At 44.2% G+C, this 15807-nt stretch overlaps 1 protein-coding gene across 1 annotated transcript in view; it reads left to right on the plus strand.

Annotated features, from left to right (window-relative positions):
- Positions 1 to 2193: 2193 nt before the first annotated feature.
- Positions 2194 to 15807, plus strand: part of LOC112240103 (dedicator of cytokinesis protein 8-like) — a gene marked incomplete in the record, with an annotated part of 143091 nt that continues 129477 nt past the window's right edge. The window contains 1 exon segment of the mRNA XM_042331415.1: positions 2194 to 2368. Coding sequence (XP_042187349.1) covers positions 2316 to 2368 — 53 coding nt within the window.

Consider the following 15807-nt stretch of genomic DNA (forward strand, 5'->3'; position numbering starts at 1 on the left):
TTAAGCCATTTTGCCACAACTTTGGAAGTATGCTTGGGGCCATTGTCCATTTGGAAGACCCATTTGCGACCAAGCTTTAACTTCCTGACTGGTGTTTTGACATGTTGCTTCAATATATCTACATAATTTTCCTCACTCATGATGCCATCTATTTCGTGAAGTGCACCAGTCCCTCTTGCAGCAAAGCACCCCCACAACATGATGCTGCCACCCCCGTGCTTCACAGTTGGGATGGTGTTCTTCGGCTTGCAAGCCTCCCCCCTTTTCCTCCAAACATAACGATGGTCATTATGGCCAAACAGTTCTATTTTTGTTTCATCTGACCAGAGGACATTTCTCCAAAAAGTATGATCTTTGTCCCCATGCACAGTTGCAAACCGTAGTCTGGATTTTTATGGCAGTTGTGGAGCAGTGGCTTCTTCCTTGCTGAGCGGCCTTTCAGGTTATGTCGATATAGGACTCGTTTTACTGTGGATATAGATACTTTTATACCCGTTTCCTCCAGCATCTTCACAAGGTCCTTTGATGTTGTTCTGGGATTGATTTGCACTCCAATCTAAGTGTATGTAAACTTCTGACTTCAACTGTATATATATGTATATATTCTTATTCCATTCCTTTACTTAGATGTGTGTGTACTAGGTAGTTGTTGTGGTACAGTTTGATTACTTGTTAGATATTGCTGCACTGTCAGAAATAGAAGCACAAGCATTTCACTACACTATCAATACCATCTGCTAACCATGTGTATGTGACCAATAAAATGTTATTTTATTTGATATGCTGCTACATTATTTATCCTAACCTGCTGCTTAAGTTCTCCTAACCTAATAAAGCTAATAGGTTATTTGCTTTATGTGTAAATACTGTATTATTGACAAATCTCATCCATATATCTACTGCTGTACCTTTTTCCTGCTTATACTGTATATTGTCAATACTGTCTATACACGTAACATATTTATATTCCAGACTCTGACATTGCTTGTTCAGATACTTCTTAATTTCTTCTTTATTTTCTTTTGTTATTTGTGTGTTATTAATTGTACGGTTAGATATTTACGGTACTGCTGGAGCTAGAAACACAATAATTTCACTGCACTTGCTTTAACATTTGCTAATCTGTGTATGCATCAAATCAACTGTGAATTGATAACCTGTTACAAAAAGTCAAATCTGACAAAAGCTGTATCCTTTCTAATAAATACCCATATATTTTGTTTTGCAGTGCAGCACATTCTGTTTTGAATCAAGCTACATTCGTTTTTTGATGTACTTCATCCTTGATAGGCTACTTATATATGACCCCATCAAGTGAAGATCATACTCCCGTCAGATCTAAACTACAGGAGGTTGGTGGCACCTTAATTGGGGAGGATGAGCTTGTGGCAATGGTTGGAGCAGAATCAATGCAATGGTATCAAGTACATCAAACACATGGTCACCATTTGTTCCATTCCAGCCATTATGAGCCGTCCTCATCTCAGCAGCCTCCACTGATCTAAACCCTTGATGGTGCAGAGCACAAGTTTCTACAAATTACATTTCAAAAGCTGTTAGGATCAGAATAGAACAGAAACACATGGGTTTATGTCAATGTTAGCCGATTAAAATCAACTCCACAATTTACTACGTTACATAAAAGTATGTTTTTATTTTCTTTAAACTACTACATTTCAGCACCCAAAGAATAGCCCTCTTTGAAACCTTCCCCATCCCAACCAACCTAATTGCGGGCTATTCTTAGGGTGTTAAAATTAGTATTAAAAAAACTTCATTTTATGTGACGTCGGAGGCTCCAGCCCGCTAGTCTCAGAACAACTCAGTCGAGGAGTTTAGTTTAGTCGGCTATGTCAATTTGGGCATTCCAAAACGTCAATATCTCCCTCACGATCTCAACCCTATCTCTCTTACACACACGTCAGACTGCTTATTAAGCAAACCCAAGGGCGTGTCTAGCAGAGAAAGAGAGAGGAAGATATATATATATATATAGAGAGAGAGAGAGAGAGAGAGAGAGAGAGAGAGATTGAGAGAGAGAGATTGAGAGAGAGAGAGAGAGAGAGAGAGAGAGAGAGATTGAGAGAGAGAGAGAGAGAGAGAGTGTGTGTGTGTGTGTGTGATCTCCTCCCACTCCGCAGCCGGTGTCTGGCTGGTTGGGATGGGGAAGGTTTCAAATGCGGAAGTTTCCACCCAGAACGCTGCCACAGCGAAGATGAGGCTTGTGATGACATTTGTGCTAGCAGCGCGGTAGGAGAAGTTACCACTCCACAGGGAAACTGTAGCTACCACCGCAGAACTGGAGTAAACTGCTCATGTCGTCTTTGGCGAGCGCGGAGCGACGTGCGTTCGCTCTGAAAATCAACAGGTAATGTTCGTCTCTCTCACACACCTTTACGACTTTTCATGATCAGGTTGGTGAACTCAGAGTTCTCATAGGCTACTGATTTGAGCTGTTGTTACGTCAGGGAAAGGCGAGTGGATTCCTATACACGCAGCTACATGCGGGCAATTCCATATAACGGAATTACGCTGAGACCTAGATTTTTCTTTTTCAAATGTATACCAAACCAAAGCTATTGATTTCAAAGTTTAACAAACCATATAACTCTATGCGCAAGGAATCATTTTAACAATTTCAATACATAAAAAAATAGATTCACAGTAAGAACTGTGCAGATAAAGTTTGCATCTGTTTGCAACAGTTTTTACCTTAGGCCTAGGCTATATGTTTTTAATGATTTATTATGTGAATTGTTCAAAGTTGTCATTGTGCTGTATGGTTTGTTAAACTTTGAAATCAGTGTTTTTCTGTTCTGCATACATTTTAAATCAGAGACTCAGCATATTTCTGTTACCGAGGAATTGCCCATGTTGTGACTGTAGGGTACTCTATCATGGGTGGTCGCAGTCCTTGAGTTAAATTATGACATTTGCTTTAATAACTCCATAGTTATTTCTTATGAGTAAGGATATTAAACATTGATTTATTTCATTCAATTACCTATCACACATTTAGTTCTAACATCTTTCAAGTAGTGGACTAATATTCATAAAACAAATCCTATTCTATCTATATTAGAGCCTACCTATATTTCCCCCAAAAGACCAATGAACAAGAACAAATATTTTCAGTCTACCGGTAGGCCTACTTACTTCACAAAGAGCTTATTGAGCTGACGCAAACATGCTTTTGTATATACAGTGAATGCGAACACCCCTTCAAATTAGACGATTCTGTGCTTCCAACTTTGTGGCAACAGTTTGGGGAAGGCCAGTTCCTGTTTCAACATGATAATGCACCCGTGCACAAATTGAGGTCCATACAGAAATTGTTTGTTGAGATCGGTGTGGAAGAACTTGACTGGCCTGCACAGAGCCCTGACCTCAACCCCATCGAACACTTTTGGGATGAATTGGAGCGCCGACTGGGAGTAAGGCCCAATCACCTAACATCAGTTCCCGACCACACTCATGCTCTTGTGGTTAAATGAAAGAGGGTCCACGCAGTAATGTTCCACCATCTAGTGGAACACCTTCCCAGAAGAGTGGAGGCTGTTATAGCAGCAAAGGGGGACCAACTCCATATTAATGCAGTGTATTCGCAATATAGTGTATTAGCAATGCATGATATGCTATACAATGTATGAGATTGTAAGAAGCTACTGGGGGGATGACCAATTCCATATCAGTGCCCATGATTTTGGAATGAGATGTTTGACATGCAGGTGTCCACATACTTTTGGTCATGTAGTGTATTTTTGTTGCCTTCATTTCCTAATCATTGGGTTGCCTAAACATCAGACTGAAAAGAGGTCACTGTAAAAAAATACTAAATAGTCTCTACAAAGCAGAATGTTATGATATTTGCACTTTACTGGTTTTATGTGCTGTTGTTCCATTTGGCAGTAGGAGGTGGAGATAGGGTATCCACAGGAAAGGGTTGTTTACCTGACTTTTTGTGGCTCCTGTAGGTTCTGACGCTTGTATTTGTCTGTAAAGGCATTGCACGTGATACACAATATGTAAACAATAGCGGACTATAATCAAATGTCGTCTTACTGATGCACGTTTCCTCAGCAATCAGATGGAAGTGTTTACTGTCCGGTTAGACTCAGCCATATTGTGCAAGTGTTTGTCACGTGTGAATTGCATCAGTATTTCAAATAAATAAAAACTGGAAATACAAACAATATACAGACCAGCATACTGTCGGTCGGGTTGATAACACTAATCTGTGAATATTTTGTCTCAAATTCCTACCTGCAGAAGGACCAACCAGCATTCTGGCTTGTAGAGGTTGTGAGAGGAAACTTTCCTGATCCAAACACTCATTTCTGCCTGACGTAGAATTCTATGCAATTCAACGTCAGGTCTTCAGCCTACTCATTGGGGTATGTTTCTATATCTGTCAGGGCTCTACAGTGCCACCATTGTACTCGCTTATATACGCAGAAATACTTTAGTGTGCGCCCTGGAATTTTAATTTAGGAGCACCAGTGCGCCTAGAAAAATAAAAGATTCTAGCTTTATTACCTCAAATATTTTTCATTGTGTTCCAAAATGTATTTGTGTGTGCCTACATCTTTCAACTTAGGTGCACACGTGCTCCTTCTAAACCAAAGGTCCGCGTAGAGCCCTGTGTGCTGTGTTTGATCATTTCCTCGCTGCATGTTGTGTACGGTGCCTTCAGAAAGTATTCACAACCCTTGACTTTTTCCACATTTTGTTGTGTGACAGTCAGAATTTTAAATGGATTAAATTGCGAAAAAAAAATTTGGTCACTGGCCTATATACAATACCCCATAATGTCAAAGTGCAATTAGGTTTTTCGGGATTTGCACAAATTAATACAAAATGAAAACCTGAAATGTCTTTAGTCAGTAAGTATTCAACCCCTTTGTTATGGCAAACTAAATAAGTTTCAGGAGTAAAAATATGCTTCACTAGTCACATAAGTTGCATGGACTCACTCTGTGTGCAATAATAGAGTTTATCATGATTTCTGAATGACTACCTCATCTCTGTACCCAACACATACAATTAACTGTAAAGTCCCTCAGTCAAGCAGTGAATTTCAAACACAGATTCAACTACAAAGACCAGGGAGGTTTTCCAATGACTCGCAAAGAAGGCCACCTATTAGTAGACGGGTAAAACATAAAAAAAGCAGACATTGAATATCCCTTTGAGGATGGCGAAGTTATTCATTACACTTTGGATGGTGTATCAATACACCCAGTCACTACAAAGATACAGGTGTCCTTCCTAAAAGTTGCTGGAGTTGAAGGAAACTGCTCAGGGATTTCACCATGAGGCCAATGATGACTTTAAAACAGTTAGAATTTAATGGCTCTGACAGGAGAACTGAGGATGGATCAACAACATTTTAGTTACTCCACAATACTAACTAATTGACAGAGTGAAAAGAAGGAAGCCTGAACAGAAAAAAAACATATTCCAGAAACATGCTATTCTCTTTTTGTCCTGAATACAAAGTGTTATGTTTGAGGAAAATACAACACATTACTGAGTATCACGCTCCATATTTTCAAGAATAGTGGTGGCTACATCATGGTATGGGTATGCTTGTTATCGTTAAAGACTGGGGAGTTTTTTTAGGATAAAAAATAAATGGAATGGCGCTAGGCACAGGAAAAATCCTAGAGGAAAACCTGGTTCAGTCTGCTTCCCAACAGACACTGGGAGATGGCCAAATCTAGGCCAAATCTACACTGGAGTTGCTTACCAAGAAGACAGTGAATGTTCCTGAGTGGCCTGGCTACACTTTTGACTTAAATCGACTTGGAAATCCATGGCAAGACCTGGAAATGGTTGTCTAGCAATGATTAACAAACAATTTGACAGCGCTTGAGGAATTCTGAAAAGAATAATGGTCAAATGTTGCACAATCCAGTTGTGGAAAGCTCTTAGAGACTTACCCAGAAAGACTCAACTGTAATCGCTGCCAAAAGTGATTCTAACATGTATTGACTCAGGGGGTTGAATAGTTATCTAGTCAAGATATATTATTTTATTTTTCATACATTTATTACAAATGTTAACATTTTCTTCAACTTTTACATTTCAAACTATTTTGTGTAAATCGTTGACAAGTAAATCAATTTTAATCCCAATTTGTAACACAAGAAAACGTGGAAAAAGTCTAGGGGTGTGAACTCTCTGAATGCACTATATATATATATATATATATATATATATATGAGGGCTGCAGTTATTGTTCCTCCTCCTACACACTCACCAGGTGGAGAGGAACTAGTCTACATGAGACCATTGTGTGTCATGCCTTTAGTCCACTGATACAACAAATGTATCTCTCTAATGACCTTATAGACATCTTTAGCTTTACACTATAGACATAAGTTGTAACTTTTTAGCTGTTACAATGGTTATGAAAGCCCTTGTATTGAGAGACCCACACCTTGTTCTTGCTCTGTCGGGAACACTTTATGGCATTCTAAAATGTATAGTATCCAAATTAGCAACCTAGCCCCAGCTATAAGCCACATTACACATTTATAATTGTGTGTCCTGTTTATGTTAGGTCAGTCCCACACTACCTGTAGTTAATTAATGAGACAGGCCGTATAGTTGACAGTTTGATTGAAGTGGAGAAGATGGAGGAGAGTCTCTTGTCTAATTTTATTGTTTATTGTACCTTTATATAAATAGGCAAGTCAGTTAAGAACAAATTCTTATTTTTCAATGACGGCCTAGGAACAAATTGATTGTTCAGGGGCATAACGACAGATCTGTACCTTGTCAGCTCTGGGATTTGAACTGGAAACCTTTCGGTTACTAGCCCAATGCTCTAACCACTAGGTTACCCTGCCGCCGGGACTATACCAGTATCGCGATACTCATTAGTATCGTGGCAAGGAAACAAAATACCAAGCAGATTTGACTTCTTTAGGATAACACCTCTAATGTTGGAAACAAACATAATTATGTTGTCATCCAGAGTCACATGTATTTATTATCCAAGCTATAGCACACCAAATTTTATATACAGCAGGTTTTAAAGGACCAAAGAGTTTGGTTTGCTTTGTGTTTTCATTTTTGCAATGAATAAAATATTGCGATCCTGGTATCGTCACCTACTGTGTAACAGGGCTGAGGTCAGTTGCTGAAAGGGAGAGCATCTTCAGTTGCGTCTTGAATCCACTGCTGAGCCAGCTAATGGGCTCGGTCTCCACAGCCGATACTGTCCACATGGGTTTTTGTTGCTGACCGTAGGACTGGCTGGTCACCAACCTGTGAAAGGTTAGGATCGTGTGTGTGTGTGTGTGTGTGTGGTTCACTTCCAGCAACAGTGATTACTCACTGAATTTGACACATTTATGTTGTTGTGGTGAGGAAAAGCTATTGTTTACATTCTTGACTGACAATTTATCAGCCATTTGTATTCTTCAAAATGTTAACAAACAGGTCTCAATTTCAGTAAGCTTGAATTAAGTAGGCAGGCAGTTTGGAAATGTACAACAAATCCAGTCAACCCCTTTGGCTCTTCACTGTTTCTCACACGTAAGCAGTTCTACGCATGCACAGATCAGTACATTCCTCTTTCTCTATCAAGATGCAATTAGAAGGACATTCTACTATGACACAGACAGCATTTGGTTCACTTCTCTTTTCATTTCATGACAGTTTTAAAACAGGAAATACTCGTTTCTTACCCCAGATAAAGGAGGAGGAATTAAAGAGAAGTGCAAATATTTTCTCTCTAGAAAAAAAATCCTGACTGTAAATGTTGTGCTCTTAACGGAAGCAAATTGATTAATCAATTAAAATGTCAACTTGACATATAAACTTAGTTCTACACCAGATGTTGTCAGTTAAACTGGGCATTTCCACGATAAAGGAATTTACTGTAAGAACTGTGCAGATGCAAAGTTTGTTAACAGAAGTAGGGTAAAATCTTCCTTAGTTTTTTATGTGAACATGTTTTTCACAAACTCTACTCTGAGTTTCTCTGAGCAAATCTGTTTTTCTCTGGCAGACAACAGTATGTTATCAGTCCAGTCCTCCGGGGCGCTATGGAGTTAACAGGGTAAATACATTGTCATTTGGGTTCTGTCAAGCAAAGCAGATGCTATATTTGACCATGGTTAAGTTGACTATTGTGGAGTGGACATAAATCAAAATTGGGTTATTCGGTTGCGTGGTTAGAAAGATGTTGCCAATGTCAACTCCACTTCCTGAAAGAGGGTGTTTCTAGGTGTCTGATCCGCAGGGTTAATAAGACGTTATGGTATAATTAAGCAATAAGGCCCTAGAAGGTGTGGTATATGGCCAGTATACCACGGCTAAGAGTTGTTCTTATGCACGAAGCAACGCGGTGTCCCTGGACACAGCCCTTAGCCGTGGTATATTGACCATATATCACAAACCCCAAATAGCCTTATTGCTATTATAAACTGGTTACCAACATAATTAGAGCAGTAAAAATAAATGTTTTGTCAAACCCACGGTATACAGTCTGATATACCACGGCTGTCAGCCAATCAGAATTCAGGACTCAAACCACCCAGTTTATAGTAAGGTGTTCGACTAGCTGCCTCACCTGTAATACTGTTGTTGTTGAGTTGGGAACAATTCCTCTTGTCAGCAGAAGAGAAGGGAAGTCCTAACATTTTGGGAGCATGTCAACAGCCTACCACACAGTATCCCAATGAGAGGGAATTAAACCATGCTGGATGCTGGGCTGGTTGTCATGGTCTGACTGACTTTGACCTTTCACCTAAATTGTTACTTCAGGAAGTTTGGGGCCCCTCCATTTCTCAATAGAGTTGTGCTGATGCTGGCTTGTCCCACATCATCATGCCATTGTGTGTGTGTGTGTGGCAGAAGTTGTGTATGGATTTAGTGAGTGGGTGTGTGTGATGTGTGTGGCAGGAGTTGTGGGTGTGTGTGTGTGGCAGGAGTTTTGTGTGGCAGCTTTCATATGTTCTCATGTTCTGAGCAAGGAATTTAAACCTTAGCTTTCTTACATGGCACATATTGCACTTTTAATTTCTTCTCCAACTTTGTTTTTGCATTATTTAAACCAAATTGAACATGTTTCATTATTTACTTGAGGCTAAATTGATTTTATTGATGTATTATATTAAGTTAAAATAAGTTTTAATTCAGTATTGTTGTAATTGTCATTATTACAAATATTTAACAAAATCTTTGGCTTTTTTGGTCCTCCAATAATCGGTATCGGCGTTGAAAAATCATAATCGGTCGACCTCTAAATCAAATCAAATCAAATCAAATTTTATTTGTCACATACACATGGTTAGCAGATGTTAATGCGAGTGTAGCGAAATGCTTGTGCTTCTAGTTCCGACAATGCAGTAATAACCAACAAGTAATCCAACTAAAAATTCCAAAACTACTGTCTTATACACAGTGTAAGGGGATAAAGAATATGTACATAAGGATATATGAATGAGTGATGGTACAGAGGAGCATAGGCAAGATACAGTAGATGGTATCGAGTACAGTATATACATATGAGATGAGTATGTAAACAAAGTGGCATAGTTAAAGTGGCTAGTGATACATGTATTACATAAGGATGCAGTCAATGATATAGAGTACAGTATATACGTATGCATATGAGATGAATAATGTAGGGTAAGTAACATTATATAAGGTAGCATTGTTTAAAGTGGCTAGTGATATATTTACATTTCCCATCAATTCCCATTATTAAAGTGGCTGGAGTTGAGTCAGTGTCAGTGTGTTGGCAGCAGCCACTCAATGTTAGTGGTGGCTGTTTAACAGTCTGATGGCCTTGAGATAGAAGCTGTTTTTCAGTCTCTCGGTCCCAGCTTTGATGCACATGTACTGACCTCGCCTTCTGGATGATAGCGGGGTGAACAGGCAGTGGCTCGGGTGGTTGATGTCCTTGATGATCTTTATGGCCTTCCTGTAACATCGGGTGGTGTAGGTGTCCTGGAGGGCAGGTAGTTTGCCCCCAGTGATGCGTTGTGCAGACCTCACTACCCTCTGGAGAGCCTTACGGTTGTGGGCGGAGCAGTTGCCGTACCAGGCGGTGATACAGCCCGCCAGGATGCTCTCGATTGTGCATCTGTAGAAGTTTGTGAGTGCTTTTGGTGACAAGCCGAATTTCTTCAGCCTCCTGAGGTTGAAGAGGCGCTGCTGCGCCTTCTTCACGATGCTGTCTGTGTGAGTGGACCAATTCAGTTTGTCTGTGATGTGTATGCCGAGGAACTTAAAACTTGCTACCCTCTCCACTACTGTTCCATCGATGTGGATAGGGGGTGTTCCCTCTGCTGTTTCCTGAAGTCCACAATCATCTCCTTAGTTTTGTTGACGTTGAGTGTGAGGTTATTTTCCTGACACCACACTCCGAGGGCCCTCACCTCCTCCCTGTAGGCCGTCTCGTCGTTGTTGGTAATCAAGCCTACCACTGTTGTGTCGTCCGCAAACTTGATGATTGAGTTGGAGGCGTGCGTGGCCACGCAGTCGTGGGTGAACAGGGAGTACAGGAGAGGGCTCAGAACGCACCCTTGTGGGGCCCCAGTGTTGAGGATCAGCGGGGTGGAGATGTTGTTGCCTACCCTCACCACCTGGGGGCGCCCGTCAGGAAGTCCAGTACCCAGTTGCACAGGGCGGGGTCGAGACCCAGGGTCTCGAGCTTGATGACGAGCTTGGAGGGTACTATGGTGTTGAATGCCGAGCTGTAGTCGATGAACAGCATTCTCACATAGGTATTCCTCTTGTCCAGATGGGTTAGGGCAGTGTGCAGTGTGGTTGAGATTGCATCGTCTGTGGACCTATTTGGGCGGTAAGCAAATTGGAGTGGGTCTAGGGTGTCAGGTAGGGTGGAGGTGATATGGTCCTTGACTAGTGTGTGTGTGTGTGTGTGTGGCAGGAGTTGTGTATGGAGTTAGTGAGTGGGTGTGTGTGTGTGGCACGAGTTGTGTATGGCGTTAGTGAGTGGGTGTGTTTGTGTGTGGCAGGAGTTTGTGTGTGTGTGGGGGGCCGGAGTTGTGTATGGCGTTAGTGAGTGGGTGGGTGTGTGTGTGTGTGGGGCCGGAGTTGTGTATGGCGTTAGTGAGTGGGTGGGTGTGTGTGTGTGTGGCAGGAGTTGTGTATGAAGTTAGTGAGTGTGTGTGTGTGTGTGTGTGGCAGGAGTTGTGTATAGAGTTAGTGAGTGGGTGTGTGTGTGTGTGTGGCAGGAGTTGTGTATGGAGTTAGTGAGTGTGTGTGTGTGTGGCAGGAGTTGTGTATGAAGTTAGTGAGTGGGTGTGTGTGTGTGTGTGTGTGTGCAGGAGTTGTGTATGGAGTTACTGAGTGGGTGTGTGTGTGTGTGTGTGTGTGTGGCAGGAGTTGTGTATGGAGTTACTGAGTGGGTGTGTGTGGGTGTGTGTGTGTGTGGCAGGAGTTGTGTATGGAGTTACTGAGGTGTGTGTGTGTGTGTGTGTGTGTGTGGCAGGAGTTGTGTATGGAGTTACTGAGTGGGTGGGTGTGTGTGGCAGGAGTTGTGTATGGAGTTACTGAGTGGGTGGGTGTGTGTGGCAGGAGTTGTGTATGGAGGTAGTGAGTGGGTGGGTGTGTGTGGCAGGAGTTGTGTATGGAGTTAGTGAGTGGGTGGGTGGGTGTGTGTGTGTGGCAGGTGTGTGTGTGGCGTTAGTGAGTGAGTGAGTGAGTGGGTGGGTGTGTGTGTCTGTGGCAGGAGTTGTGTATGAAGTTAGTGAGTGGGTGTGTGTGTGTGTGTGTGTGCAGGAGTCGTGTATGAAGTTAGTAAGTGGGTGTGTGTGGCAGGAGTTGTGTATGGCGTTAGTGAGTGAGTAGGTGGGTGGATGTGTGTGTGTGGCAGGACTTATGTATGGCGTTAGTGAGTGGGTTTGTGTGTGTGTGGCAGGAGTTGTGTATGAAGTTAGTGAGTGGGTGTGTGTGTGTGGCAGGAGTTGTGTATGGCGTTAGTGAGTGTGTGGGTGTGTGTGTGGAAGGAGTTGTGTATGGCGTTAGTGAGTGTGTGGGTGTGTGTGTGGAAGGAGTTGTGTATGGCGTTAGTGAGTGTGTGGGTGTGTGTGTGGAAGGAGTTGTGTATGGCGTTAGTGAGTGTGTGGGTGTGGTGTGGAAGGAGTTGTGTATGGTGAGTGTGTGGGTGTGTGTGGGAAGGAGTTGTGTATGGCGTTAGTGAGTGTGTGGGTGTGTGTGTGGAAGGAGTTGTGTATGGCGTTAGTGAGTGAGTGAGTGGGTGGGTGTGTGTGGCAGGAGTTGTGTATGGCGTTAGTGAGTGTGTGGGTGTGTTTGTGGAAGGAGTTGTGTATGGAGTTACTGAGTGGGTGTGTGTGTGTGTGTGTGTGTGTGTGGCAGGAGTTGTGTATGGAGTTACTGAGTGGGTGGGTGTGTGTGGCAGGAGTTGTGTATGGAGTTACTGAGTGGGTGGGTGTGTGTGGCAGGAGTTGTGTATGGAGGTAGTGAGTGGGTGGGTGTGTGTGGCAGGAGTTGTGTATGGAGTTAGTGAGTGGGTGGGTGGGTGTGTGTGTGTGGCAGGTGTGTGTGTGGCGTTAGTGAGTGAGTGGTGAGTGGGTGGGTGTGTGTGTCTGTGGCAGGAGTTGTGTATGAAGTTAGTGAGTGGGTGTGTGTGTGTGTGTGTGTGCAGGAGTCGTGTATGAAGTTAGTAAGTGGGTGTGTGTGGCAGGAGTTGTGTATGGCGTTAGTGAGTGAGTAGGTGGGTGGATGTGTGTGTGTGGCAGGACTTATGTATGGCGTTAGTGAGTGGGTTTGTGTGTGTGTGGCAGGAGTTGTGTATGAAGTTAGTGAGTGGGTGTGTGTGTGTGGCAGGAGTTGTGTATGGCGTTAGTGAGTGTGTGGGTGTGTGTGTGGAAGGAGTTGTGTATGGCGTTAGTGAGTGTGTGGGTGTGTGTGTGGAAGGAGTTGTGTATGGCGTTAGTGAGTGTGTGGGTGTGTGTGTGGAAGGAGTTGTGTATGGCGTTAGTGAGTGTGTGGGTGTGTGTGGAAGGAGTTGTGTATGGCGTTAGTGAGTGTGTGGGTGTGTGTGTGGAAGGAGTTGTGTATGGCGTTAGTGAGTGTGTGGGTGTGTGTGTGGAAGGAGTTGTGTATGGCGTTAGTGAGTGAGTGAGTGGGTGGGTGTGTGGCAGGAGTTGTGTATGGCGTTAGTGAGTGTGTGGGTGTGTTTGTGGAAGGAGTTGTGTATGGCGTTAGTGAGTGTGGGGTGTGTGTGTGAGGCAGGAGTTGTGTATGGCGTTAGTGAGTGTGTGTGTGACAGGAGTTGTGTATGGCGTTAGTGAGTGTGTGTGTGGCAGGAGTTGTGTATGGCGTTAGTGAGTGGGTGTGTGTGTGTGTGAGGCAGGAGTTGTGTATGGCGTTAGTGAGTGGGTGGGTGTGTGTGTGGCAGGAGTTGTGTATGGCGTTAGTGATGGGTGGGTGGGTGTGTGTGTGTGGCAGGAGTTGTGTATGGCGTTAGTGAGTGGGTGGGTGGGTGTGTGTGTGAGGCAGGAGTTGTGTATGGCGTTAGTGAGTGGGTGGGTGGGTGTGTGTGTGAGGCAGGAGTTGTGTATGGCGTTAGTGAGTGAGTGGGTGGGTTTTTGTGTGTGTGTGGCAGGAGTTGTGTATGGCGTTAGTGAGTGAGTGGGTGTGTGTGTGTGTGTGTGTGTGTGTGTGGCAGGTGTTGTGTATGGAGGTAGTAAGTGGGTGTGTGTGGCAGGAGTTGTGTATGGCGTTAGTGAGTGAGTGGGTGGGTGTGTGTGTGAGGCAGGAGTTGTGTATGGCGTTAGTGAGTGAGTGGGTGGGTGTGTGTGTGAGGCAGGAGTTGTGTATGGAGGTAGTGAGTGGGTGGGTTTTTGTGTGTGTGTGGCAGGAGTTGTGTATGGAGGTAGTAAGTGGGTGTGTGTGGCAGGAGTTGTGTATGGAGGTAGTAAGTGGTGTGTGTGGCAGGAGTTGTGTATGGCGTTAGTGAGTGAGTGGGTGGGTGTGTGTGTGAGGCAGGAGTTGTGTATGGCGTTAGTGAGTGAGTGGGTGGGTGTGTGTGGCAGGAGTTGTGTATGGCGTTAGTGAGTGAGTGGGTGGGTGTGGTGTGAGGCAGGAGTTGTGTATGGAGGTAGTGAGTGGGTGGGTTTTTGTGTGTGTGTGGCAGGAGTTGTGTATAGAGGTAGTGAGTGGGTGGGTGTGTGTGGCAGGAGTTGTATATGGAGGTAGTGAGTGGGTGGGTGTGTGTGGCAGGAGTTGTGTATGGCGTTAGTGAGTGAGTGGGTGGGTGTGTGTATGTGTGTGGCAGGTGTTGTGTATGGAGGTAGTGAGTGGGTGGGTGTGTGTGGCAGGAGTTGTATATGGAGGTAGTGAGTGGGTGGGTGTGTGTGGCAGGAGTTGTGTATGGCGTTAGTGAGTGGGTGGGTGGGTGTGTGTGTGTGTGTGTGTGTGTGGCAGGTGTTGTGTATGGAGGTAGTAAGTGGGTGTGTGTGGCAGGAGTTGTGTATGGCGTTAGTGAGTGAATGGGTGGGTGTGTGTGTGTGTGTGGCAGGTGTTGTGTATGGAGGTAGTAAGTGGGTGTGTGTGGCAGGAGTTGTGTATGGCGTTAGTGAGTGGGTGGGTGGATGTGTGTGTGTGGCAGGACTTATGTATGGCATTAGTGAGTGGGTTTGTGTGTGTGTGGCAGGACTTATGTATGGCGTTAGTGAGTGGGTTTGTGTGTGTGTGTGGCAGGAGTTGTGTATGAAGTTAGTGAGTGGGTGTGTGTGTGTGGCAGGAGTTGTGTATGGCGTTAGTGAGTGGGTGGGTGTGTGTGTGTGCAGGAGTTGTGTATGGCGTTAGTGAGTGAGTGGGTGTGTGTGTGTGTGTGTGTGGCAGGTGTTGTGTATGGCGTTAGTGAGTGGGTGGGTGGATGTGTGTGTGTGGCAGGACTTATGTATGGCGTTAGTGAGTGCACACCCCAGCACACCGACTACACCCCAGCACACCCCAGCATACCGACTATACCCCAGCATACCGACTACACCTCAGCATACCGACTACACCGGTGTGTGTGTGGCAGGAGTTGTGTATGAAGTTAGTGAGTGGGTGTGTGTGTGTGGCAGGAGTTGTGTATGAAGTTAGTGAGTGGGTGTGTGTGTGAGCAGGAGTTGTGTATGGCGTTAGTGAGTGGGTGGGTGTGTGTGTGTGGCAGGTGTTGTGTATGGCGTTAGTGAGTGGGTATGTGTGTGAGGCAGGAGTTGTGTATGGCGTTAGTGAGTGTGTGTGTGACAGGAGTTGTGTATGGCGTTAGTGAGTGGGTGTGTGTGTGTGAGGCAGGAGTTGTGTATGGCGTTAGTGAGTGGGTGTGTGTGTGAGGCAGGAGTTGTGTATGGCGTTAGTGAGTGTGTGTGTGACAGGAGTTGTGTATGACGTTAGTGAGTGTGTGTGTGTGGCAGGAGTTGTGTATGGAGTTAGTGAGTGTGTGTGTGTGTGTGGTAGCAGTTGTGTATGACGTTCGTGATTTGGTGTGTGTGTGGCAGGAGTTGTGTATGGAGTTAGTGAGTGTGTGTGTGTGTGGCAGCAGTTGTGTATGACGTTAGTGAGTGTGTGTGTGTGTGGCAGCAGTTGTGTATGACGTTAGTGATTGGGTTTGTGTGTGTGGCAGGAGTTGTGTATGGAGTTAGTGAGTGTGTGTGTGTGTGTGTGTGTGTGTGTGTGTGGCAGCAGTTGTGTATGTGTGTGTGGCAAGAGTTGTGTATGGAGTTAGTGAGTGTGTGTGTGTGGCAGGAGTTTGTGTGTGTGTGTGTGTGCAGGAGTTATGTATGGAGTTAGTGAGTGTGTGTGTGTGGC

Source organism: Oncorhynchus tshawytscha, linkage group LG12, assembly GCF_018296145.1.
Source record: "Oncorhynchus tshawytscha isolate Ot180627B linkage group LG12, Otsh_v2.0, whole genome shotgun sequence".
Classification (NCBI taxonomy): Eukaryota; Metazoa; Chordata; class Actinopteri; order Salmoniformes; family Salmonidae; genus Oncorhynchus; species Oncorhynchus tshawytscha.